The 24,686-nt window shown below is 43.6% G+C and overlaps 1 protein-coding gene and 1 long non-coding RNA gene across 2 annotated transcripts in view; both read left to right on the forward strand.

The window, feature by feature from the left end:
- LOC141148634 (uncharacterized) overlaps positions 1–24,686 on the forward strand; it is a 165,603-nt gene that overhangs the window by 36,575 nt on the left and 104,342 nt on the right. The window lies entirely within an intron of this gene.
- LOC141147624 (E3 ubiquitin-protein ligase TRIM39-like) lies at positions 15,397–17,398 on the forward strand. The gene has a single exon (XM_073634854.1). It carries the CDS (start codon positions 15,460–15,462, stop codon positions 17,014–17,016), a length of 1,557 nt encoding a protein of 518 aa, XP_073490955.1. The 5' UTR covers positions 15,397–15,459; the 3' UTR covers positions 17,017–17,398.

Raw genomic sequence — 24,686 nt, forward strand, 5'->3', positions numbered from 1 at the left:
GGCCTGTGAATCTACCCCCCCCCACACACACACACACACACACACACTTGGTGTGATGTCATTTCCTCCTTGCTCACTGGCTGTTCCTGTCTTCCCTCCTGCAGGACTATTGAGAGAAAAAGTACTTTGGAAAGATTTGAATCTATTATATCATCTATGTATCTCCTTTGCCAGCCTGCATACACTACTAAGGTCTTGTTCATACCTAATGTATTGAGATTCATCAACAAAAACTAAACCAAGGGAATGATACTTAGCGCCATCTAGTGGTAAAGTGTTAATATTTTATGTTAAAAATCAATGGAAAATATTCGACCAGCACAGGAAATAGCCTACTAACATTTGTTTTTTGCTCCCATTTGCACATGCACTTTTACTAGGCAATTAGTTTTTAATAAATACACCCCCTGCAGTCAGAATGAAATGATCCTTTTGTTAGTCTGCTCACATAATTTGTAATAAAAACATCTTTGTTATTCTGAAGCTTCCCTCCGATGACTTTGCATATTATTTTATATATATACCGCGATTCTGTACTTGCCAGATATGCTGCAGAAATCTCCCTCCACTGAGTCTGGCTGCAGCCATTTTAACTGTGGGCAGCTGAAGCTGCTGCCTGTTCACTTCCTGGATTTACACAGACACACAGAGGCACACCTCCAGCACTGATTGGCCCTTTTATGACTCACCCCCCCTCCCTTCCTGGCAAACTTTCATAAGAGGGAGAGAGAGAGAGCTGTGCATGATGTCATAAGCCTAGGCTGATGACCAGAGAAGAAACAGGAAGACGCTTGTATAAGGGATTTACTGGCAGAAAAAAAATGTTTTACTATCCAAAGTTAAAACAACAACAAAGGCAGAAGATTTAATAGATGGAAAGATGAAAAATATACTGAAGTTCCACTTTACAAAAAACAAAAGTGCAATAAATTTCATTTTGTGGTTCTAGATTGCTGTTTTAGTATTTTTTTGTACTTTTGCTTACCTCCCAACATTTTGAGATGGGAATGAGGGACACCTACTAGCAAACGTATGTAGGCATAGGACACGCCCCCTGCCACACCCCCTTAAAAAACAAATAACAAAAAAAAGGTTAATTAAATCCACAAGTGCTTTTTTTTACAACTACTATTCCTTTATATTGGATTTAAAAATTGAAAAATGCAGCAATTTAGAAATTAGATGTAAGGTTTAGCACTGGGAAACAATTTTTGAAAGATAAAAAGTGCATTTTATATACAACTATATAGATCAGATCAAAATGAGGGACAAATGAGGAGGAAAGAGGGACAGAGGGACATTGCTCCAAATCAGGGACAGTCCCTTGAAATCAGGGACAGTTGGATAGAGTAGGGTAGATTTAGAGCTGCTGGAAGGTTTTTATTGCTGTCTGTGTACCCCCACTAGGAAAATGATCTTCCCTATTTGTCCTGGTGTCCACTGTCCCCACAGCTGAAAATGTGGGGAAAAGCTTTGAAATGTCACAAGAAAAGGAAATGAGGGGAAATCTGCCAATAGTAACGTTATTCTGGTGACAAATTCCCCTCAGACTTGAAACAAATATTCTTCTCAATTCCTCTTAAACATTAACCCTTTCCTACTGTATCCAAAATGGCTTTTGCTACTCAATGACATGCAAACAAGCCCCAGGACTAAAGATCCAATGCATGCTATCTGCCAATTACAGGAGAGGTAGGGGGCTGCAGAGAAAGTACTTGCAAATACAAGATGGCAGCTAAGGCTGGCTATTCAGGCATACTATCAGTGGCGGTGTGTCCATAAGGGAGCAGAAACAAGATATTTGGGGGGCACACCCTAAAAGAGGCATTAACCACTTCCATACAGGGCATTTTCACCCCCTTCCTGCCCAAGCCAATTTTCAGTTTTCAGCACTGTTGCACTTTGAATAACAATTGCGCGGCCATGCAACACTGTACCTAAATGAAATTTTTATCATTTTTTCCCCACTAATAGAGATTTCTTTTGGTGGTATTTGATCACCTCTGCGGTTTTTATTTCTTGCGCTATAAACAAAACAAGCGTGGCAAGTTTGAAAAAAACCACAATATTTTTTACTTTTTACTATAATAAATACCCAAATTTTAATTTTTTTTAAACAAATCTTTTCCTCAGTTTAGGCCGATACGTATTCTTCTACATATCTTTGGTAGAAAATATCGCAATAAGCGTATATTGATTTGTTTGCGAAAAAGTTATAGCATCTACAAAATAAGGGGATAGATTTATAGCATTTTTATTTATTTATTTTTTTTTTACAAGTAATGGCGGCAATCTGCGATTTTTATCTTGACTGCGATATTGCGGCGGACACATCGGACACTTTTGACACATTTTTGGGACCATTCACATTTATACAGCGATCCGTGCTATAAAAATGCATTGATTACTGTATAAATGTGACTGGCAATGAAGGGGTTAACCAGGAGGGGGCGCTGTAGGGGTTAATTATGTTCCTAGTGAGTGTAACTGTAGGGGGAGGGGACTCACAAGGGGAGGAGACTGATCGCTGTTCCTCTGTACAAGGAACACACCATCGGTCTCCTCCCATCTGACAGGATGTGGATCTGTGTGTTTACATATACAAATCCGCGGTCCTGCTCAGTTACTGAGCAATCGCGGGTGCCCGGCGGACATCACGGCCGCCGGGCACGCACACCGGGACCCGAGTGACGCAGCGGCGTGCGCGTGCCCCCTGGGGGGCCTGGAAGGCAGTCACGTCATATGACGGCGGCCCAGGATAACAGCTACACCGTACCGCCGTCATATGACGGTGGGTGGGCAGCAAGTGGTTAAAGATGATGCAGCCATAAGACCATACAACAGAACAAAATATTACAGCGCACACATGCAAAAAAGACATTTACCTCCTGCAAGGCTTATTTAAAACACCTAGACATTTTCAAAAAACATTATCAAAAAATATGGGGATTTGGTCACACCATATTGCTGTATGGTGCTTAAGCCCACTTACTGCGACAAAGTTCCCCATGATTAGTGGGTCCTACACTATCCATAGACTGGGAGATCCTGCTCCCATGGTTCAGAGAAGCAGAAAAACACAGAATTGTTGACATTTTTGCAGATTTATTAAAAAAGAAAAACTGAAATATCACATGGTCCTAAGTATTCAGACCCTTTGCTGTGACACTCATATATTTTACTCAGGTGCTGTCCATTTCTTCTGATCATCCTTGAGATGGTTCTACACCTTCATTTGAGTCTAACTGTGTTTGATTACACTGATTGGACTTGATTAGGAAAGCCACACACCTGTCTATATAAGACCTTACAACTCACAGTGCATGTCAGAGCAAATGAGAATCATGAGGTCAAAGGAACTGCCTGAAGAGCTCAGAGACAGATATGTGGCAAGGCACAGATCTGGCCAAGGTAACAAAAAAATGTCTGCTGCACTTAAGGTTCCTAAGAGCACAGTGGCCTCCATAATCCTTAAATGGAAGGTGTTTGAGATGACCAGAACCCTTCCTAGAGCTGGCCACCTGGCCAAACTGAGCTATCGGGGGAGAAGAGCCTTGGTGAGAGAGGTAAAGAAGAACCCAAAGATCACTGTAGCTGAGCTCCAGAGATGCAGTCGGGAGATGGGAGAAAGTTGTAGAAAGTCAACCATCACTGCAGCCCTCCACCAGTCGGGGCTTTATGGCAGAGTGGCCCGATGGAAGCCTCTCCTCTGGCAAGACACATGAAAGCCCGCATGGAGTTTGCTAAAAAACACCTGAAGAACTCCAAGATGGTGAGAAATAAGATTCTCTGGTCTGATGAGTCCAAGATAGAACTTTTTGGCCTTAATTCTAAGCGGTATGTGTTGAGAAAACCAGGCACTGCTCATCACCTGTCCAATACAGTCCCAACAGTGAAGCATGGTGGTGGCAGCATCATGCTGTGGGGGTGTTTTTCAGCTGCAGGGACAGGACGACTGGTTGCAATCGAGGGAAAGATGAATGCGGCCAAGTACAGGGAAATCCTGGACAAAAACCTTCTCCAGAGTGCTCAGGACCTCAGCCTGGGCCAAAGGTTTACCTTCCAACAAGACAATGACCCTAAGCACACAGCTAAAATTCTGACCAAATCCCTTTGGGTGAGGAGCACCCCACTCCCTCATCAGTGCCTCTATTTAGTGTCCACCTGTATCATGGGTGGAGACCTCATGTTCTCCCATATAGAGGAGTGTATTGCTCCCATGGTTCAGAGAAGCAGGATTTCCTAGTCTATGGATAGTGTAGGACCCACTAATCATGGAATACTTTGTCGCAGTAAGTGGGCTTAAGCACCATATAGCAATATGGTGTGACCAAATCCCCATATTTTTTGATAATGTCTTTTGTAAATGTCTAGTTTTAAATAAGCCTTGCAGGAGGTAAATGTCTTTTTTGCATGTGTGCGCTGTAATATTTTGTTCATAAGGGAGCACAGGCGCCGCCCCCTCTCTCTGGCCACCCCCTATTCATTCAGGCTCCTTTTCGGCACGGGGGTGATTTTGAAGCTCTAATAGGCTCTAATAGGCGTCAAAAAAGGTAAACAGAGAGCGCCCTGCTCCTCATAGGAGAGGATGGGAGGAGAGGACGGGAGAAGAAGACATCGCTTGCCGCCCTCCGCCATCACTTGCTGCCCCACCGAGACAGGGTAAGTGCCCGGCAGACGGCGGGTGGGGGGGGGCACAGTGGGAGCATTTGATGGAGCACAGTGGGAGCCTTTGATGGGCACAGTGGGAGCACAGTGGCTGCGTTTGACACAGTGGCTGTGTTTCATGGGCACAGTGGCTGCGTTTCATGGGCACAGTGGCAGCAATTGATGGGCACAGTGGCTGCGTTTGATGGCACAGTGGCTGCGTTTGATGGCACAGTGGCTGCGTTTCATGGGCACAGTGAGGCTGCAATTGATGGGGTTTTTTTTCAGAATTTTTCAGTTTGTTTCCGCCCCCCAAAAATTTTGAGCACCAGCCGCCACTGCATACTATGCATCAGCACCTTTTGTGATCATCCACAAATAGAACATGCAGCTTCCGGTAACAACACTTCCACTGCGTAAGGCACACAGAGATCAAGTAAAATGGCACTAAATGTTATTATTTGGTTCATTAGAAGTTAATAGTAAAACATGGTGGGGAGGGACAGCAGCAAGGTACACTATATTGTCAAAAGTATTGGGACACCTGCCTTTACACGCACATGAACTTTAATGACATCCCAGTCTTAATTCGTAGGATTCAGTATTCAGTTGGCCCACCTTTTGCAGCTATAACAGCTTCAACTCTTCTGGGAAGGCTGTCCACAAGGTTTAGGAGTGTGTCTATGGGAATGTTTGACCATTCTTCCAGAAGCGCATTTGTAAGGTCAGGCACTGATGATGGACGAGAATGCCTGGCTCACAGTCCCTGCTCTAATCCCAAAGGTGTTCTATCGGGGTGAGGTCAGGACTCTGCAGGCCAGTCAAGTTCCTCCATCCCAAACTCGCTCATCCATGTCTTTATAAAGCTTGCTTTGTGTACTGATTCACAGTCATGTTGGAACAGGAAGGGGCCACCCCTAAACTGTTCCCACGAACTTGGGAGCATGAAATTGTCCAAAATGTCTTGGTATGCTGAGGCCTTAAGAGTTCCCTTCACTGGAACTAAGGGGCCAAGCCCAACCCCTGAAAAACAACCCCACACCATAATCCCCCTCCACCAAATGATTTGGACCAGTGCACAAAGTAAGGTCCATAGACATGGATGAGCAAGTGAAGCCATTATAATTATCCAGGTACCATCATGGGATTTACTTGGGTGATGGTATCTGGATAATGATAATGGGTTCAAAGTAAATCCCATGATGGTACCTGGATAATGATGATAGGTTCAGAGTAAATCCCATTATGGTACCAGGATAATGATAATGGGTTCAGCGTAAATCCCATAATGGTATCTGGATGATGATAATGGGTTCAGAGTAAATCCCATAATGGTACCTGGATGATGATAATGGGTTCAGCATAAATCCCATAATGGTATCTGGATGATGATAATGGGTTCAGAGTAAATCCCCTGATGGTACCTGGGTAATGATAATGGGTTCAAAGAAACTCCTATGGTGATATCTGGATAATGATAATGTCTTCAGAGAAATTCCCATGGTGGTACCTGGATAATGCTGACAATTTAAAAAAAAGGAAGATCCTAAAGTCATTAATGAAATTGGCAAGTAGGGATGAGCTTCGAGTTTGAGTCAAACCCATGTTCCACTCGAACATCTCATCGAGAACAATATGGGCCGTTCGTGCCAAATTCGAGTGGCGTGTCACGGCCCATAATTCACTGCGGCATCACAGTGCATTGCTGGCTGATGACTGGCCAAGCATGCACTATGACCCGCATGCTTGGCCAATCACAGCGCCATCTGAACAGAGAGCCGCAAGGAGGCTTTGGCCAATTATAGCTCAGGGGATTTAGTACACGCCCCACACTATATAAGGCCGCCTGCACGGCGGCCTTGTGTAGTGTGTTCAGGCGTTCATAGAGAGAGAGAGAGAGAGAGAGAGAGAGAGACAGACAAACAGTGTCATTTGATTTAAGTTAGATAGATTATGGAAGGACAGTCAGCTGCATCCCAGGTGTTGTGTGTGTGTGTGTGTATATATATATATATATATATATATATATATACACACTGTATTCAGTTTAGCTAGATCCGTTCCTGTTATCTTGCTACTGACAGGCAGGCTTGTGTTGTTACAGTATTTACAGCTACCTGAAGAAAATTGCTGGTGTTCTTTTGATCCTATTAGTACCACAGTCAGGCAGCTAGACTATTTACAGTTAGTGTAGTGCGTCCTCCTCACAGTGTTCAGCTAAAGCTACAAGTTAGTGTAGTGCGACCTCTGCACAGTGTTCAGCTAAAGCTACAAGTTAGTGTAGTGTGTCCTCCTCACAGTGTTCAGCTAAAGCTATAAGTTAGTGTAGTGCACAGTGTTCAGCTAAAGCTACAAGTTAGTGTAGTATGTCCTCCTCACAGTGTTCAGCTAAAGCTACAAGTTAGTGTAGTGCGTCTTCCTCAGTGTTCAGCTAAAGCTACAAGTTAGCGTAGTGTGACCTCTGCACAGAGTTCAGCTAAAGCTACAAGTTAGTGTAGTGCGACCTCTGCACAGTGTTCAGCTAAAGCTACAAGTTAGTGTAGTGCGACCTGTGCACAGTGTTCAGCTAAAGCTACAAGTTAGTGTAGTGCGACCTCTGCACAATGTTCAGCTAAAGCTACCTGTAGAAGGTTGGTGGTGTTTTCCTGATCCTATCACTACCGCAGGCAGCTAAATAAGTTACAAGTTAGTGTAGTGCGACCTCTGCACAGTGTTCAGCTAAAGCTACCTGTAGAAGGTTGGTGGTGTTTTCCTGATCCTATCACTACCGCAGGCAGCTAAATAAGCTACAAGTTAGTGTAGTGCGACCTCTGCACAGTGTTCAGCTAAAGCTACCTGTAGAAGGTTGGTGGTGTTTTCCTGATCCTATCACTACTGCAGGCAACTAAATAAGCTACAAGTTATATAAAGTCTTTTTATTTGAAAACATTTTTTTCCATTACAACAAACATATAATAAAGGAACAAGGGATGTTATCATAAGTAAAAACACATTAATACCTATCCCTATATTATCATTCTAATGTGCGTCGGTTCAACTCGCCCTTATGCTGTAGGCTTCGAGAATAGTTTTCTTCCTTTTTCCCCCCGTTCACTCTCCCACCCCCCATCCACACCCCATCATACACTTTGCCATACATTTTGTTATTCATTCAACCATCCCCCCTTCCCCAAATCATCCACAACCCACCCCTCCTATCAATCCAACTCCTTCCAGGTCCAGCCATGCTTTCCATATTTTTTCGAATTTCTTAAAGTTACCCCTCTTCTTGTATATATATTTCTCTCTGCAGATCACCTCTCTAACTGCATTCACCCATTCTGAAACCGTCGGTGCCTCCCTTCTCTGCCAATACTGTGCGATAAGCTTTTTACCCTGAAACAGGCATCTAATCCTTGCTGTCTGTATATCCCTCGAGGCCACCTTATCCCCCGTTAATCCCAACAGGCACTCTCTCGCCTCTACTCTCAATGACGTCCCAAACACCAGATTTATCCTTTCCACGAACCCTTTCCAATATATATGTAGTTTGGGGCATCGCCAAAACATGTGGATCAGGTCTCCATACCCTCCCCCACACCTCTGGCACTTTGGATCGGGCCTCTTACCCCACTTAAATAATTTCAATGGTGTGTAATATGCCCTATAGGAAAGATAAAAATGGGACATCACCTGTGAAGGAGAGAGAGTGACCCTGGGCCCCAGCGACAGAACCTGCTTCCATTGATCATCAGACAGTGCTCCCACATCTCCCTCCCATTTGATCCTATTTTTGTTTTCCACCATGCCCCCCTGGGCTGATGCCTTCAGGCATCCGTACACGTCAGAAATCAACCCCTTCGTAGTATGTACATCAATAAGCTTTCTCAAAGAGGTCATTTCGGACCACACTGGCGCATCCTTCCCAAATTGTGCCTCTAGGGCATGCCTGAGTTGCAAATACCTATAAAAAGATCTATTAGAAATTGCAAACTCCTCTACCAACTCCTTAAAAGATTTTAACCTCCCCTCTCTATATACCTGTGCCAGGCAATGGATACCCTGGCGGTCCCACTCCACAAAGTGTCCCATTTTTTTAAGCTAATTGAGGTTGTTATTATCCCAGAGTGGGGAAAATTCCACAAAGCCAGTATATCCCAGAGTTCTTTTAGCTTGCACCCAAGCCTTAACCATCAGTTGGGTAGTGGGGCATTTAGTACCAAATGAGTCTGCCTCTAATGCCTCTGCGATCGTATCATGACCGATGTCGTTCCACAAGATGCTACTGCCCACTCCTTCCTCCCATGGCCTATTACTGCCTCCCATTTGCTGCAATTGGGAGGCCAGAAAGTATCCGTACGGATCCGGTACTGCCAGGCCGCCCTTCGCCTCTGGCTGTCGCAATGTCCGCAAACTGATCCTGGCCGTCCCATTTTTCCAAATAAGTTCTCCAAACACACTGTCTATTTTTTTAAACCAGTGCTTAGGAATCCACACAGGGGAGTTCTGCAAAACATATAAAAGTTGGGGTAGCCAGACCATCTTGATCAGGTTGCAGCATCCGACGACCGAGAGGGGCAGGCGACCTCACACCCGGCACTTCTGTTTCAATTTTTTCATAAGTGGGACTAAGTTACCGGATATATACTGTCCTGGGTCACTGGTTATATTGATACCCAGATATTTCATTTGGCTGACTATTTTAACCTGAGATACTTGACAAGGAAGGAGTTCGTTCAGCGGATCTATGGGTAAGATTACTGATTTCTCCCAGTTAATCAACAACCCGGAAAAAACGCCAAATTCCTCAACTATCCCTATGGCTGTTTCTGCCAAGAACAGCAGGATGTCATCTGCATACATAGCTACTTTGTCCGTCCCCTTCCTTTTTTTAAATCCCTGCACCCCTTGTGCCGCCCTCAGGTCTATCGCCAAAGGCTCAACTGCCAGGGCAAAGAGCAGGGGGGACAGAGGGCACCCCTGTCTCGTACCCCTGCTCAGCTGGAACCCCTCCGAGCACTGAGCACCCAGCGCCAAACTGGTACTCCGCTAGTACCTTCCACAGATAGTGCCATTCCAGGGAATCAAAGGCTCTGGCCGCGTCCAATGAAAGGGCCGCTCTCCCCCCACTATTTTCCACAGGTATTTGCATATTCAGGTACACTCGTCTTATGTTCGTACTCGTAGATCTATTCGGGATGAACCCAGTCTGATCCGTATGTATTAGTTTGGAAATTATCTTATTCAGCCTTGCGGCCATTACTTTTGCCAAAATCTTCACATCCGAACATAAGAGCGAGATAGGCCTATATGAGGTCATATCTATTGGGTTCTTCCCTTCTTTCAACAGGGTTATTATTGTAGCTTCTGCCATGGATGGAGGCAGGACCCCGTCCTCCCTGGCACCGTTAAACACCTCCAAGAGTAGGGGCAGTAATACCTCCCCATATTTTTTGAATATTTCTATAGGCAGGCCATCGGGGCCCGGTGACTTCTGGCCTGCCATATCTCCCACTGCCCTCTGCAATTCTGCAAGGGTAAGTGGAGCATCCAGCATTTCCCTATCTTCACTTGTTAATGGGGTTATCCTTAACCTCTCAAAAAAAACCTGCATTTCCGCCTCCACATTTACTCTATAAGAGCTGTGCAACTTCTCAAAGTATGTCCTAAATTCACACAGTATATCGGGAGTGGTTTTTTTCATTACTTCATCCCCCCCCTTAATTGCTGCTATTGTACCTAGGGGGCCGTTTGCCTTGATTATCAGAGACAGAGCCTTCCCAACTCACTCCCCCTCTCCGAAAAAGCTCCGCCTCTGAAATAATCTCTTCTTTTCCAGCCCTTCCCGGAGCACCCTACTGTACTCGTCCTGTCTCTCCACCCAGAGCTCGTAGCTGGATTGGGATGGTACTACGTACTGCGCCTATGCTACTTTTACACTCTCTTTAGCTTTTTGTTCTTCTGCTTGCGATTGCTTTTTATTAAATGCAATTTTCTGGATTAGTACTCCCCGGAGATATGCCTTCAGGGAGTCCCAAACTACCCCCACTGAGGTCGAGCCCAAGTTTATTTTAACAAACTCCGATAGGCTCTCCTTCATTCTCTCCTCTTCTCCTATTAAATCAAGCCAGAAGGGATTGACCTTCCAGCTCCCCCTGATGTGATGCTCTCCTACCTTCACAGCAGTAATAGCAGGCGTGTGGTCCAAGACGGCCCTTGGCTCATACGTTATTTCCTACACTACATTTAATGCTTCCTTGTTTCCCAGAACCAGGTCGATTCTGGATAAGGTGGCATGGGTCCTGGAGTGGCATGAGTATTGCTTCTCCCCAGGGTGCCTCCTCCTCCAGATGTCTACCAATCCTATTTCATCACAATATTGCCTAAGGGGGCTCTTATAAGAATTACAATTCTTGATCTAATATTTCACAGCAGGGCCCGTTTCTGCTCCCACCAAGATTAACTGTGAGGACTTACAGTGTTGTGCCACCAGCACCACCACCACCAAAGGCCCAATTTTTCAGCCCCTGTTCAACTGGGGCATGTAATTACAATTCTTGAACTAATATTTCACAGCAGGGCCCGTTTCTGCGCCCACCAAGAGTAACTGTGAGGACTTACAGTGTTGTGGCACCACCACCACCATCACCAAAGGCCCAATTTTTCTGGCTCTGTTCAACAGGGGCATGTAATTACAATTCTTGATCTAATATTTCACAGCAGGGCCCTGTGAGGGCTTACAGTATTGAGGCCACAACTAAGGCCCAAAGTTCTGCTGAGTATATAGGGAAGGCCCCTACTTTCAAACATCCAACTTACAACGACTCCTACTTGCAAACGGAAGGAGACAACAGGATGTGAGATGAAATCTACCCCATAGGAAGGGAAATTCTCTCCTGTAAGAGTTAATATGGGAAAAACTTTTCTCCTTTCCACTGATGCTTTATCACCAATCCTTGTTTCACTATGTTTTACAAAAAGCTTAAAAACAGATTTTTTGGCTGGAGCTACACTTTAAAAATGTACCAGTTCAAAATTACAAACAGATTCTACTTAACAACAAACCTACAGTCCCTGTCTTGTTTGCACCGCCTGTATACTGCTGTTCAGAGTATATAGGGCCTGGGGGCCCCACGCCTTTCCTTTTTTTTAATTTGGGTGTGGGGTTCCCCTTAATATCCATACAGGACCCAAAGGGCCTGGTAATGGACTGGAGGGTACCCATGCCGTTTGTCTCACTGATTTTCATCCATATAGCCGGGAACCGACATTACATTAAAGCAGCTAGCAGTTTTAAATGACTTTTTTTCCTTTAAAAATGTCATTTTGTGCAGGGACTGTTCTAAGCATGGGAAACACGCGCCACTTTACAGGCATACTAGGTACCAGGTACAATATTTAAAGGAATATTTCACTTTTTTTTTTTTTTTTACTTTAAGCATCATTAAAATCACTGCTCCCGAAAAACTGCAGTTTTTAAAAAGTTTTTTTTGCATTGATACATTTTTGATTTCGAACATTCGAGTCCCATAGATGTCAATGGGGTTCTAACATTCGTGCGAATTTTCGGTCCGTTCGCAGGTTCTGGTGCGAACCGAACCGGGGGGTATTCGGCTCATCCCTAGTCCTCAGGAAGGATGTACTGGCAATGGAGCGAGTACAAAGAAGGGCAACTAAACTAATAAAGGGTCTGGAGGATCTTAGTTATGAGGAAAGGTTGCGAACACTGAACTTATTCTCTCTGTAGAAAAGACGCTTGAGAGGGGATATGATATGATTTCAATTTACAAATACCGTCCTGGTGACCCCACAATTGGGATAAAACTTTTTCGCGGAAGGGAGTTTAACAGGACTCATGGCCACTCATTAAACTGAAGAAAAACGGGTTAAACCTTAAACTGCGTAGAGGGTTCTTTACTGTAAGAGCGGCAAGGATGTGGAATTCCCTTCCACAGGCGGTGGTCTCAGTGGGGAGCATCGATAGTTTCAAGAAACTATTAGATAAGCACCTGAACATACAGGGATATACAATGTAATACTGACATATAATCACACACATGGATTGGACTTGATGTCTTTTTTCAACCTCACCTACTATGTAACTATGTAACTTCTATGGATGCTCTGAAGATGCTTTGAAGCACCACTAAAGCGACATGGGGTATAATTTTTGAAGCGAAGCCGAAGCAAACGCAAGGTGTAAACAGCACTGTAAGCTAACCATTTTATTTAGTGACAGGGGCTTTGATTGATGTTCAGAGAGCTTTAACAAAGCGTGTCCGAAGCCTTGTTTTGAAGCAAGTGTAAAGTAGCGGTTACTGCTTTAAGTTTTTTTGCGGAGTTTTGTATAGAGTAGAACCTCTGACATGTGTTTATTGCTGTCTGTATCCCCACTAGGAATACAAATCATTTCTATTTGTTCTGTTGTTCACTATCCCTGAAGCTAAAAGTGAAGGGAAACACTAAATTTTGATTTGTCACCAGAAAAGGAATAGAGGGGAAATCTGCAAATAGTGACAACTGCCTGAGAGGGGATTTCTCTCACATTGGAAACATTTCCTCTTATCGGAAAGTGCGATATTTTCCATTTAAAATCAATTTAATATCAATGGAAAACATTCAACCAGCCAAGAAAATAGCCCAACATACAGTTTTGTACCCATTCGCATATTCACTTTTACTGGGCGAATTGCTATGCAAAATTTTTGGAAATCCATCCTTTCACTTCTTACAGGACAGGAAGTGAGGGGAATTCTCCCTAATGGGATGCAGATGGCTTAAAAAAAATGAACCCTTTCCTACTGTATGCAAAATGGGTTTAGATATACTTTAACCACTTGCAGCCCGCCATATAGCAAAATGAAGGCAGCAAAGCGGTTTCAATATCCTGACGCCATATAACGTCTTCAGGATATTGGGGGCGCGCATCGCGGTGATCGTTGTTGCGGTGTGTCAGTCTGACACACTGCAACTCCGATCTAGGTAAAGAGTCTCTGACAGAGACTCTTTACCATGTGATCAGCCGTGTCCAATCACAGATGATCATGATGTAAATAGGAAGTGCCATTGATCGGCTTTCGCCGATCGACTGCTCCTCTGACAGGGGAGGTCTGTGCTGATCGATTATCAGCGCAGCCCACCCCCCGAGGATGCCCACACTAGACCACCAGGGACGCCACTAGGACCACCAGGGATGTCACCATCAAGTATGCCACCCTAGACCACCAGGGATGCCAATCAGTGCCCACAATGGGCATCACTGATTGGCAGGCATTATTGTTTGGCACTGATTGGTATCCATCAGTACTATACATTACAGTACATCCGTGCCGCCTATCAGTGCCACCTATCAGTGCCGCCTATCAGTGCCCCATCAGTGCCCATCAATGCCACCTCATCAGTGCCACCTCATCGGTGTCCATCAGTGCCGCCTTATCAGTGCCCATCAGTGCAGCCCCCTCAGTGCCCATCAGTGAAGGAGAAAACTTACTTATTTACAAAGTTTTGTAACTGAAACAAAAAAAAACCTTTTTTTCAAAATTTTCGGTCTTTTTTTATTTGTTTAGCAGAAAATAAAAATCCCAGAGGTGATCAAATACCACCAAAAGAAAGCTCTATTTGTTTTGTGATAAAAATGTAGTTTGGGTACAGTGTAGCATGACCGCACAATTGTCATTCAAGGTGCGACAGCGCTGAAAATTGGTCTGGGCGGGAAGGTGTATAAGTGCCCAGTATTGAAGTGGTTAAAGTGTTACTAAACCCAGAACCCTGCATTCAGTATATTTGGTCTCCCACACTACACAGAACATGTAAATGCAATTTATTTTAGTAAATATAAAATTCTGAAAAATACCTTTTCTCATCAGCAGTTAGAGCAGTCTAGTTCTATCAGTGTCTGGTTAAAGCTTGTAGAAGAAGTTTTTATTCTCCCACAATTGTCCTATGAGAATGCAGGACCCCCAACCTTCTATCTGGACAGTGCTGATTGGCCCTGTGCTGATCACATGCACTTTCCAAAAAAAAAAACTCTCTAGTAATACACACCATACTGAGTGTGTGCAGCCTGTCCTCTGGCTCTGTAAATATCAGGAGATACAGCCTTTATACACAATGTAGAGGATTAACCCCTTAGGTTCCACAGTGAGTGTAACAAGCATGCTTTACTGCATATACACACTGATTTTACTGTTGTGGGTTTAGTAACACTTTAACTTTCTGTACGAGGGCATGCCTGTGCACTTTGCTACTTTGTGACACACAGACAAGCCCAGGACTAAAGTTCTAAGATCCATTTGTATGCTATATGCCAATCACAGGAGTGGTAGGTGTGCTGAGAAAGTTCATGCAAATACAAGATAGCAGCTTGATGGATAGGCGCACCGTGCATCGGCACCTAATATTCTAGTCCACAAGGGGAGCATATAGCATCGGGCACTGCGTGACGACCATAAAAGGCAGTGTTGTCACCTGATCACAGGAAATGGATGGAACAAGTTTTTACAATCTAATCAATCTAACCTGCACAGTAATAAGAAACCACGTATACTGTGGTAATCTAAAAAAAAAAAAAAAAAATTAAATTTTTTTTTTACTAGTTAGGTTAAGATACACTTTAATATAGGAGACGTCCTCAACCAATATTATGTAGAGTCACTGAATCAGACTAGAGGAAATGAAGGTTTAAATGGGCTGGGAGGATCTCATTTTATATGAAGCTCACTTCCTGAGAAACATTCCCAGAAATACTTTCACTTTCTCCTCTGTGTATGGGACACATCAACCGCTCCCAGCTTCTCTTCTGTAGCTTAATTTTTAAATTTTTTTTTCTCCAGAATGGCGACTTCTAGTCTGAGAGAGGAGCTGATCTGCTCCATCTGCCTGAACCTTTATAAGGAGCCCGTATCACTGAAATGTGGACATAACTTCTGCTGGGATTGTATAGTGACTGTGCTGGATACACAGGAGAGGAAGGCTACCAATTATTCCTGTCCGGAGTGCAGAGAGCAGTATACAGAGCGCCCTCCGCTGGAGAAGAACAGGAAGTTGTATAACATTGTGGATAATTTCAGATCTGCTCACCCGGAGGACACAGAGGTCTTCTGTACATATTGTGATCATCCTGTACCAGCTACTAAAACGTGTCTGCTATGTGAGGCCTCGTTCTGCAATAGACACTTAAGCAACCACAGCAAGTCAGCGGATCACATATTAACTGATCCCACCACAACATTTGATGACAGAAAATGCTCCATACACAAGGAGATCCTGAAATATTACTGCACAGAGGACAGTGCCTGTATCTGTATGTCCTGCTGGGTGGCTGGAGAACATAGAGGACACCATGTGGAGCTTCTGAATGTGGCCTCTGAGAAGAAGAAAGAGAAACTAAAAGATGTTACTGAGAAACTGACTAATGAGAGACACGAGACAGAGAAGAGAATCCAGAATCTGGAAAATCACAGGACGGGAGAGAAAGGAAAAGCAGCTGATGTCACCGGGAGAGTCACTATGCTGTTTAGAGACATCAGGAGACATCTGGATGATGAAGAGAAGAGAATCCTGACTGAGGTCTCCAGACAGGAGGAGAAGATCTCCCAGTCAGTCTGTGATATGATCCAGAAGCTGGAGACACAGAAGAATGAGCTGCCCAGGAAGATTAATGAAATGGAGGCCGTATGTAAGATCACAGATCCATTAACTATGCTAAAGAAAGAAATAATCAGTGATGACATCATTCCTAGGAGTGGTGATGTAAGAGATGCCGGATGTCTGGATGAAGGAATGATCTCACAGATGCTACAAAGAGGACTTCTCCACTTTACTGACAGTCTGATAGATCTGAAGAGACAATTCTCAGTGATGGAGAAATCAGACATTTTACTGGATATAAAAACAGCCAATAATCGCATTATTATATCACTGGATCTGAAATCAGCTGCTCGCCAAATCACCAAAAAATCAGAGAATAGACCGGATGTTCCAGAGAGATTTAAATCCAATCAGGTAATAAGTACACAGAGCTTCTCATCAGGGAGACATTACTGGAAGGTGGATGTGAGCGGAGCGAAGAACTGGCTGATAGGGGTGGTCAGTCACAGCATAGAGAGGACAGCAGGAAATGAGTCTTATATAGGTTATAATGACAAATCATGGGGTCTGACCCAAAGAAAGACTCTCTTTACAAAGCACAACAACTCAGGTATTACAATAGACTCCAAATCTTCTCTAAAGACTGTCGGGATTTATCTGGATTATGAGGCTGGCTTTCTGTCCTTCTACCAGCTGTGTGACCCCATCAGACATCTCCACACCTTCACCACCACCTTCACTGAGCCCCTCCATGCTGCTTTCCATGTGTTTGAAGATTCCATCATAAGAATAATAGAGTAACAATGTATTCTTTGTACTGGGCTCTCCAGAGTCACATAACCTATTCAGTTTACAAGAGGGGTGTAGCTTAAAGTGAGAAAAAACAATATCCTTATTCTTCAAATATAATCCATACACATCCAATACCTAATGGGCCTGTAATCTATCTTTTCTGCCTCCTTGTAACATCCAATGTGAGCTCCCGAACCTCTCATTTTCCCACTAACTTCTGTTTGTTTGGGACAAGCATAGCATGTTACTTCTCTATGCACACTACACATCCATAGTCCATCTCTGGAGTGAGAAGGAGACGGTGGCTACGTGGGAGCCACCCCTACAATGGGACCATGGAGAACAAACGTAGCCACTCTGACAGATCACAGCAGCAAAAAAAATTTGGAGGAAGCTGAGAGCAATAGAAGGGAAAAAAGAGACTTTCTGTATTGAGAATACACAAGAAAAATTAGATTATATATATATAAATACATTTTTATTTTTTTAAAACCAGTGTTTAGCATCACTTTAATCATAAAATCTTTCTGTTATAAATTAGATATAAAAATGCATCCTAAATCTCAGTATCGGGAAACAAATACATTTAATTATGTTTAGAAAGTATTGATGAGGTAAAATTATCAATTACAAACATATACAAGCTTAAAACTGTGACTGTACTCCATAACTGGATTTATTAGGTCCAACACATGCCGTCAGTGCAGACCGCAGTGACGATGTGCACGGTGCAGTAAATCACGGGAACCAATCAGAATTCACTTATCTGGATATTATGAGTTGCTGCACTTCTCCACTAATTGTACATTCTTTGGTTTTATTATATTTTATTATCCACTTCTCCCTGGGTGGACGTCATATGACATCCTGGGATTGAAGTGGTTGTACCAGGATGATGCCTGCAGCTACAGGCATCATCCCGGTATTAAGATTTTCAGCCAGCGATGCTGTTTCATGTAGAAGTGATTTGAGTGGCTATATAGCCACTTGATCACTTCTACAGGTGGCAGAAGGGTGTGCCCCCCTCCTGCCGCTGCTTTTCCCGGCTCTCACGTCTGATCAGGGAGCCCAGGGACTGCTCCCACTGGCATCATCCTGTGGACTGAACAGAGAGAGAGAGGAACTGACGTTCCAGCTCCGTGAAATCAGAAACCAGAAGTGACCAGGATTTCTTCACTTCTGGTTCCGGTCTTTAGTTTACCTGCTGTTGGCAGCTTGTAAAGAATCTGATCAAACCGATCTCAGTTTGATCAGATGCTTTGGAGGCCAGAGGAGAGATCTGGTATCTAATAGACCTCAGATCTCTCCATGTAGAGGACCTGTCTTGGCCCATGCTATCACAAGGGATACTGTTAATCCCTTTTGATAGCAATCAAGTTGATAAAAAAATGAAAGTGGGGACAAATGGTGGCCCGTCATTAGGGGCGCACGGGCGCCGCCCCCCTAATCCATATGTCCGGCCCCTAATTTACATGCAGGGCGCCGGACCCATAAATTCCAATGGGGTTTTTTTTTGTGTTGAAGCACTTGATTAGAGCTTGAAGCTCTAATTGGCTTCAAAAAAGGGTGGGCTCGGGGGGGTACAGATCACTGCACCCTAAGCCCACCCAGTTGTGTGACAATAGCGAATTGGTATTCGCTATTGTCTTCCTGATTCTCCTTCCAGATAATTTGGAAGTGGGTCTTAAGACCTGATTGGCCGAGAGAAGAAGCGATTTTGTGCCGTGTGAACAGCCCGTGTGAACAGACCCTTAGGCTTTACAACCACTTTAACGTCTCTGTAAATCCTAACAGAACATTTATCTTCCTTGCTACCTTTTGGACTTTTAGATATACTATTAAGAGATTGTATTATAATTGTTTCATAATTGCAAACAAAATACCTGTTGATAATATTTGAAATTCAGAGCTGTGCATTTTCCCTGTGTTATCTCAAGGAGCTTAATTAGCCCTCCTACTTGTTAACTTGAACTAGGAACTTGAACTGCACCTGCAAGTCAAGCAAGTCTTCTTCGTGACTCCTCTTTCTTTAGTTTTCTTCTGTTACCCCCCGCCCTTGTTCTTTTCTTTATTCTTTTTTTTTTCTTTTTTCCTTTCTCTCTATTTATTTTCAGGTATTTACCGCCAGATGCAAGTACGCTGAGACTGTTAACTACTCTCTGACCACACTTTTGGGTTACATTTTTTTATTCTTATAGCCTATCTGCCTTTTGGTGGGGGTACGGCCCTCTTGTACATCAGGAGGCTTGCAAGATAATCCCCCCCCCCCTTTTTTTTTTTTTTTTTTAGTATTCCCTGAGGGCTCTTTACAAATGAACAAAGGTCAATCTCAGGTACTGCATGGTATTTTTCACATGATGATTTCTGAAATACTGTTTGCTTAGTGTATTCTCTAGACCAGTGTTTCTCAACTCCAGTCCTCAAGGCGCCCCGACAGGTCATGTTTTCAGGCTTCCCATTATTTTTCACAGGTGATTTGATCAGTTTCATTGCCTTAGTAATTACCACAGCTGTTTCATCTGAGGGAAATCCTGAAAACATGACCTGTTGGGACCACTTGAGGACTAGAGTTGAGAAACACTGTTCTAGACTTTGACCATTAGACCACTGAGCATGGTTCGCTATTACCCTAATAGACCGATATAGTACCGACTGAGGTACAATCACCTGGTTACTTTTCATCTTTCTTTGTTGTTACTGGTTATACCATGTAATAGGCCTATTAGTTTGTAGTATATATATATTATTCAATAAAAATATTGTGAAAGAAAAATGTATAAGTACTGTATATGTAGTTTGATTTCTTTTTCCTAAAAACACTAAGGTTATTCTAAACCAGGGGTCTCCAAACTACTGCCCTCCAGTTGTTCAGGAACTACAATTCCCATCATGCCTAGTCATGTCTATGAATGTTAGAGTTTTACAATGCCTCATGGGACGTGTAGTTCCGAAACAGCTGGAGGGCTGTAGTTTGGAGATCCCTGTTCTCCTGAACCTTCCTAGAAGGACGAGAGAAAAGATCCCTGGTGCCGCACATCCACAGTGTCCTGTGATGTTTATGGGAGAGACCACCTCAGCCTGGGCTCCCGCCAGGCCACGTCCCCAACGCGTTTCACTCCACCCCTCGGAGCATAGTCACGTGGAATAAGATCCCATGCATGTGGGGAGTAAATAAGCATCATTGGAAGTCACTCAGGATGTATAAAGGGCTGGCAGGTGTGTGTGTGGTTGAACGTTCTGGCTGTAAGGGAGGAATAATGAGGTGAGGTGGGGAAAAGGGTGAAAGGTGAAACTGAAATCAGGAAAAGAGGATGTAAAGGGAAATGAGAGTTGTAAATAAGAAAAAAAATAGAGATGGGTGTGAAAAAATAAAGTAGTGTATATATGTATAAAGGGATGAATGAAAAAGTCAAAAATGAGACTGTCAGACAAAGACTGAAAGGAAAAAATAAATGAAATAATAATAAAAAAATCAAATGAATAAAAATGGAAATGAAAAATAAAATATGAAAATTAATATCAACATAGTAAAAAACTAAATTGCAATAAAAAAAGTAAATAATAAAAATAATAATAATAAAAAATAAAATATAAATGAAAAATGAGAAGTGAATGTGGAGTGAATGGAAATAATAAGTGTATGTGAGATAAAAGAGTGAGATGGCAAAAAATATGTGGATAAAAGATGCAAATGTATATGTGTGTGTGAGGGAATGTATTGAGTAAGCAAATGAAATGAAGATAGTGGGATGGGAACAGCTATTTAGGACAAAATAAAATGGAAAAGAAGAGTGGATGCGACATTAACCACACTACTCCCCACAGTGATCAAGCCTGAGCGGCACACTAACAAATCATAGGTCCTGAACTTTCCTATCGGTTGAAAAGAATGTACATCACTTTAAAGGGTATGTAGACCCTAACAACAAGCTTCTCCTGTTTTTCTCCCTTTTTTTTCCAATAAATATACCATTGAAATCATTTTGTTATATCTGTTCAAAGCATACCTGTTGATCCTGCCATCTGAAAACATCCTGTGCTCCCTGTCTGTGCTGCACTTTTATTAGTAACATTGTTCCCAGTTATCTCTATGGGTTACACAACACCCCCCTCCCCTATGTTATGAAGATAAGGAGAGAAGGTGTTCTGTAGTCCTAACACACTTCCTGTCCCAGGGTGACAATGCGGCTTCTCTATAGATATAGTATGGTGAGCATTGTCACGGTAGGACAGGAAGTGTATTATTGGCAGGATCACCAGGTGAAAGGAAAAAAAGCCTGAGAAATGAATGCAGTCATAAACACCTAAGGACTAGTAATCTGCAATATATAACATTTTTCTTCTTTGGGTTTAGATACCAGTAGGAGGTATCAAGAGGCAGGAGGGGTCAGGGACAAACTGCAGTTTTATAGAAAAAGTTATGATTTAAATATATATTCAGCTACTGCTATCTCTGTATCTGTTGATTTGTCTTAACATTTGGTTCCATATGGTAACAATGGACTGCTCAGGTACATTCATTGTAAAAAAGAACTGTGAAGTGCAACTATAAACTGGCATAGTACTATTTATGGACATTATCCATATAAAGGATTTAGAAGATTTAGAAGTAGAAGTTATTCTAGAAATGTAGTTATGTGTGTGGAATGAGTTTGAAAGGACCAGGACTGTGAATTGATATATAAAAAAAACAGTTTTCCTATAACAAAATACACTATATTACCAAAAGCTGTCGCACTTTGAATAACAATTGCGCGGTCATACAACACTGTACACATATGACATTTTTATAATTTTTTCCCCACTAATAGAGCTTTCTTTTGGTGGTATTTGATCACCTCTGCATTTTTTATTTCTTGCGCTATAAACAAAATAAGAGTGACAAGTTTGAAAAAAACACAATATTTTTTACTTTTTGCTATAATAAATATCCAAATTTTTTTTTCTTTTAAACAAATTTTTTCCTCAGTTTAGGCCGATACGTATTCTTCTACATATTTTTGGTAAAAAATATTGCAATAAGCGTATATTTATTGGTTTGCGCAAAAGTTATAGCGTCTACAAAATAAGGGGATAGATTTATAGCATTTTTATTATTATTTTTTTTTACTAGTAATGGCGGCGATCTGCGATTTTTACCATGACTGCGATATTGCGGCGGACACATTGGACACTTTTGACACATTTTTGGGGCCATTCACATTTATACAGCGATCCGTGCTATAAAAATGCATGGATTACTGTATAAATGTGACTGGCAATGAAGGGGCTAACCAGGAGGGGGCGCTGTAGGGTTAATCATGTTGCTAGGGAGTGATTCTAACTGTGGGGGGGGACTCACAAGGGGAGGAGACAGATCGGTGTTCCTCTGTACAAGGAACACACCATCGGTCTCCTCCTATCTGACAGGACGTGGATCTATGTGTTTACACACACAGATCCACGGTCCTGCTCGATTACCGGGCAATCGTGGGTGCCCGACGGACATCGCGGCCGCCGGGCACGCGCATCGGGACCTAAGTGATGTGGCACGCGCGCGCCCCCTAGGGGACCTGGAAGGGCCGCTGTCATATGATGGTGGGCGGGCAGCAAGTGGTTAATGACATCCCAGTCTAATGCCCTGTACACACGATAGGATTTCCCGACAACAAAAATAGCAACAGCTGATAATACACTCCCACTGTGTGGTCGATATTAAGCATAACAATGTCCCAGGTCAGTCCAGTCCGTGGAGTCCGTGGAGTCATCTCTTCTCTGCTGGTAGATGTAAGGGGTCTGGGCAGCCTCAAGGCGCTGGATGTACTCGGCCGAGCAGTGGAGACAGGCACCAGAGCGAGGCTTGGATGGCAGCCGATCCAGTCGAGGGATGATGACGTCACACGATATGCGACGCGTTTCCTAAGCTGGCACGCCGTGAATGGTGTGACGGCGGCACTCCTTTGTCAAGCTGATTGGCTGGGAGCTGAACAGGATGTTTATATGTAAGACAGTGATGGGGAGGAGAGTGCAAGAGGGGATGGTGAGGGAGAGGGGAGTGACCAAAGGTCCTGTGTGTGGAAGTGTCAGCAATGAAGGGAAACAAGGGGAACGATGCACTACTCTGTCTTCTTTCCCCCTCTTCCCTCCCCCCTTCGTCCCCGTTCTATTCCTCTCATGCTGTGTTTCTCCTTCTGCACCCAGAGGCGCCTCCTTCTCCTTGTTTTGCAGTACTCTTGGGATAATGGCTTTCACCCCTACTGGAAGGCTGCATTGAATGTGGACTCTACACATTACTCCTGCCCCCTCCACTTACAGTGTTACATCACGGACTCATTTCTCATGTATTATCTATGATATATTTTTTGATACTTATTCTTGTACATTACTGTAATTTGGATACAGCTGTCATTATTTGCGCCGATTACTTGTTACATTACTTTCCGACAACAAAACCCATGGATTTTTTCCAACAGATGTTGGCTTAAACTTGTCTTGCATACACACGGTCACACAAATGTTGTTGGTAATTCCGAACGTCAAGAACGCGGTGATGCACAACGCGTACAACAAGCCAAGAAAAATGAAGTTCGATAGCCAGTGCGGCCCTTCTGCTTGGTTCCGAGCATGCGTGGAATTTTGTGCGTCAGAATTGTGTACATACGATCGGAATTTCTGACATCTGGATCTGGATCTCAAATTTTGTTTGTGGGAAATTTCGATGGAAAATGTCCTATGGAGCCTACACACATTGTTTGTCGGAATTTTCTGACAACAAGCTCCCATCAAACATTTGTTGTCGGAAAATCCTATTGTGTGTACAGGGCATAAGGCTGCTTTCACACTGAGGCGCTTTACAGGCGCTATAGTGCTAAAAGTAGCACCTGCATAGCGCCTGTAAAGCTCCTCTCCTGTCACTCCAGTGTGAATGCCCGAGTGCTTTCACACTGGAGCGGTGCGCTGGCAGGAAGCCAAAAATAGTCCTGCAAGCAGCATCTTTGAGGCGCTGTAGGAGCGGTGTATACATCACTCCTAAAGCGCCCCTGCTCATTGAAATCAATGGGCAGCGCCGCCGAAGTGTCAGCAAAGTGCTTTGCGGGTGCATTTAACCCTTTCTCGGCCATTAGCGGGGGTTAAAAGCGCCCTGCTAGCGGCCGAAAAGGGCCACAAAAACTATGGTAAAGCGCCGCAAAAAATAGTGGCACTTTACCGTCGACGGTGCTGCTCAGTGTGAAAGTAGCCTTATGCCGCGTACACACGAGCGGACTTTACGGCAGACTTTGCCCGGCGGACTTTTCGACGTACTTTACGACGGACTTTCTGAATGAACGGACTTGCCTACACACAATCCACCAAAGTCCGTCGAATTCGTACGTGATGACGTACGACCGGACTAAAACAAGGAAGTTCATAGCCAGTAGCCAATAGCTGCCCTAGCGTGGCTTTTTGTCCGTCGAACTAGCATACAGACGGCGGACTTTTCGACCGGACTCGATTTCGACGGATTCATTTAAAACATGTTTCAAATCTAAGTCCGTCCAACTTTTGAGCAAACAAAGTCCGCTGGAGCCCACACACGATCGAATTGTCCGACCAAATCCAGTCCGCCAGGCAAAGTCTGCCGTAAAGTCCGCTCGTATGTACGCGGCATTAGGGTTCAATATTGGGTTGGCCCACAATTTGCAGCTATAACAGTTCCAACT

Source organism: Aquarana catesbeiana, linkage group LG06, assembly GCF_042186555.1.
Source record: "Aquarana catesbeiana isolate 2022-GZ linkage group LG06, ASM4218655v1, whole genome shotgun sequence".
In the NCBI taxonomy this organism is placed as follows: Eukaryota; Metazoa; Chordata; class Amphibia; order Anura; family Ranidae; genus Aquarana; species Aquarana catesbeiana.

Coding starts and splice junctions, on each gene's coding strand:
- LOC141147624 (XM_073634854.1), top strand. CDS start 15,460: ATGGCGACTTCTAGTCTGAGAGAGGAGCTGATCTGCTCCATCTGCCTG.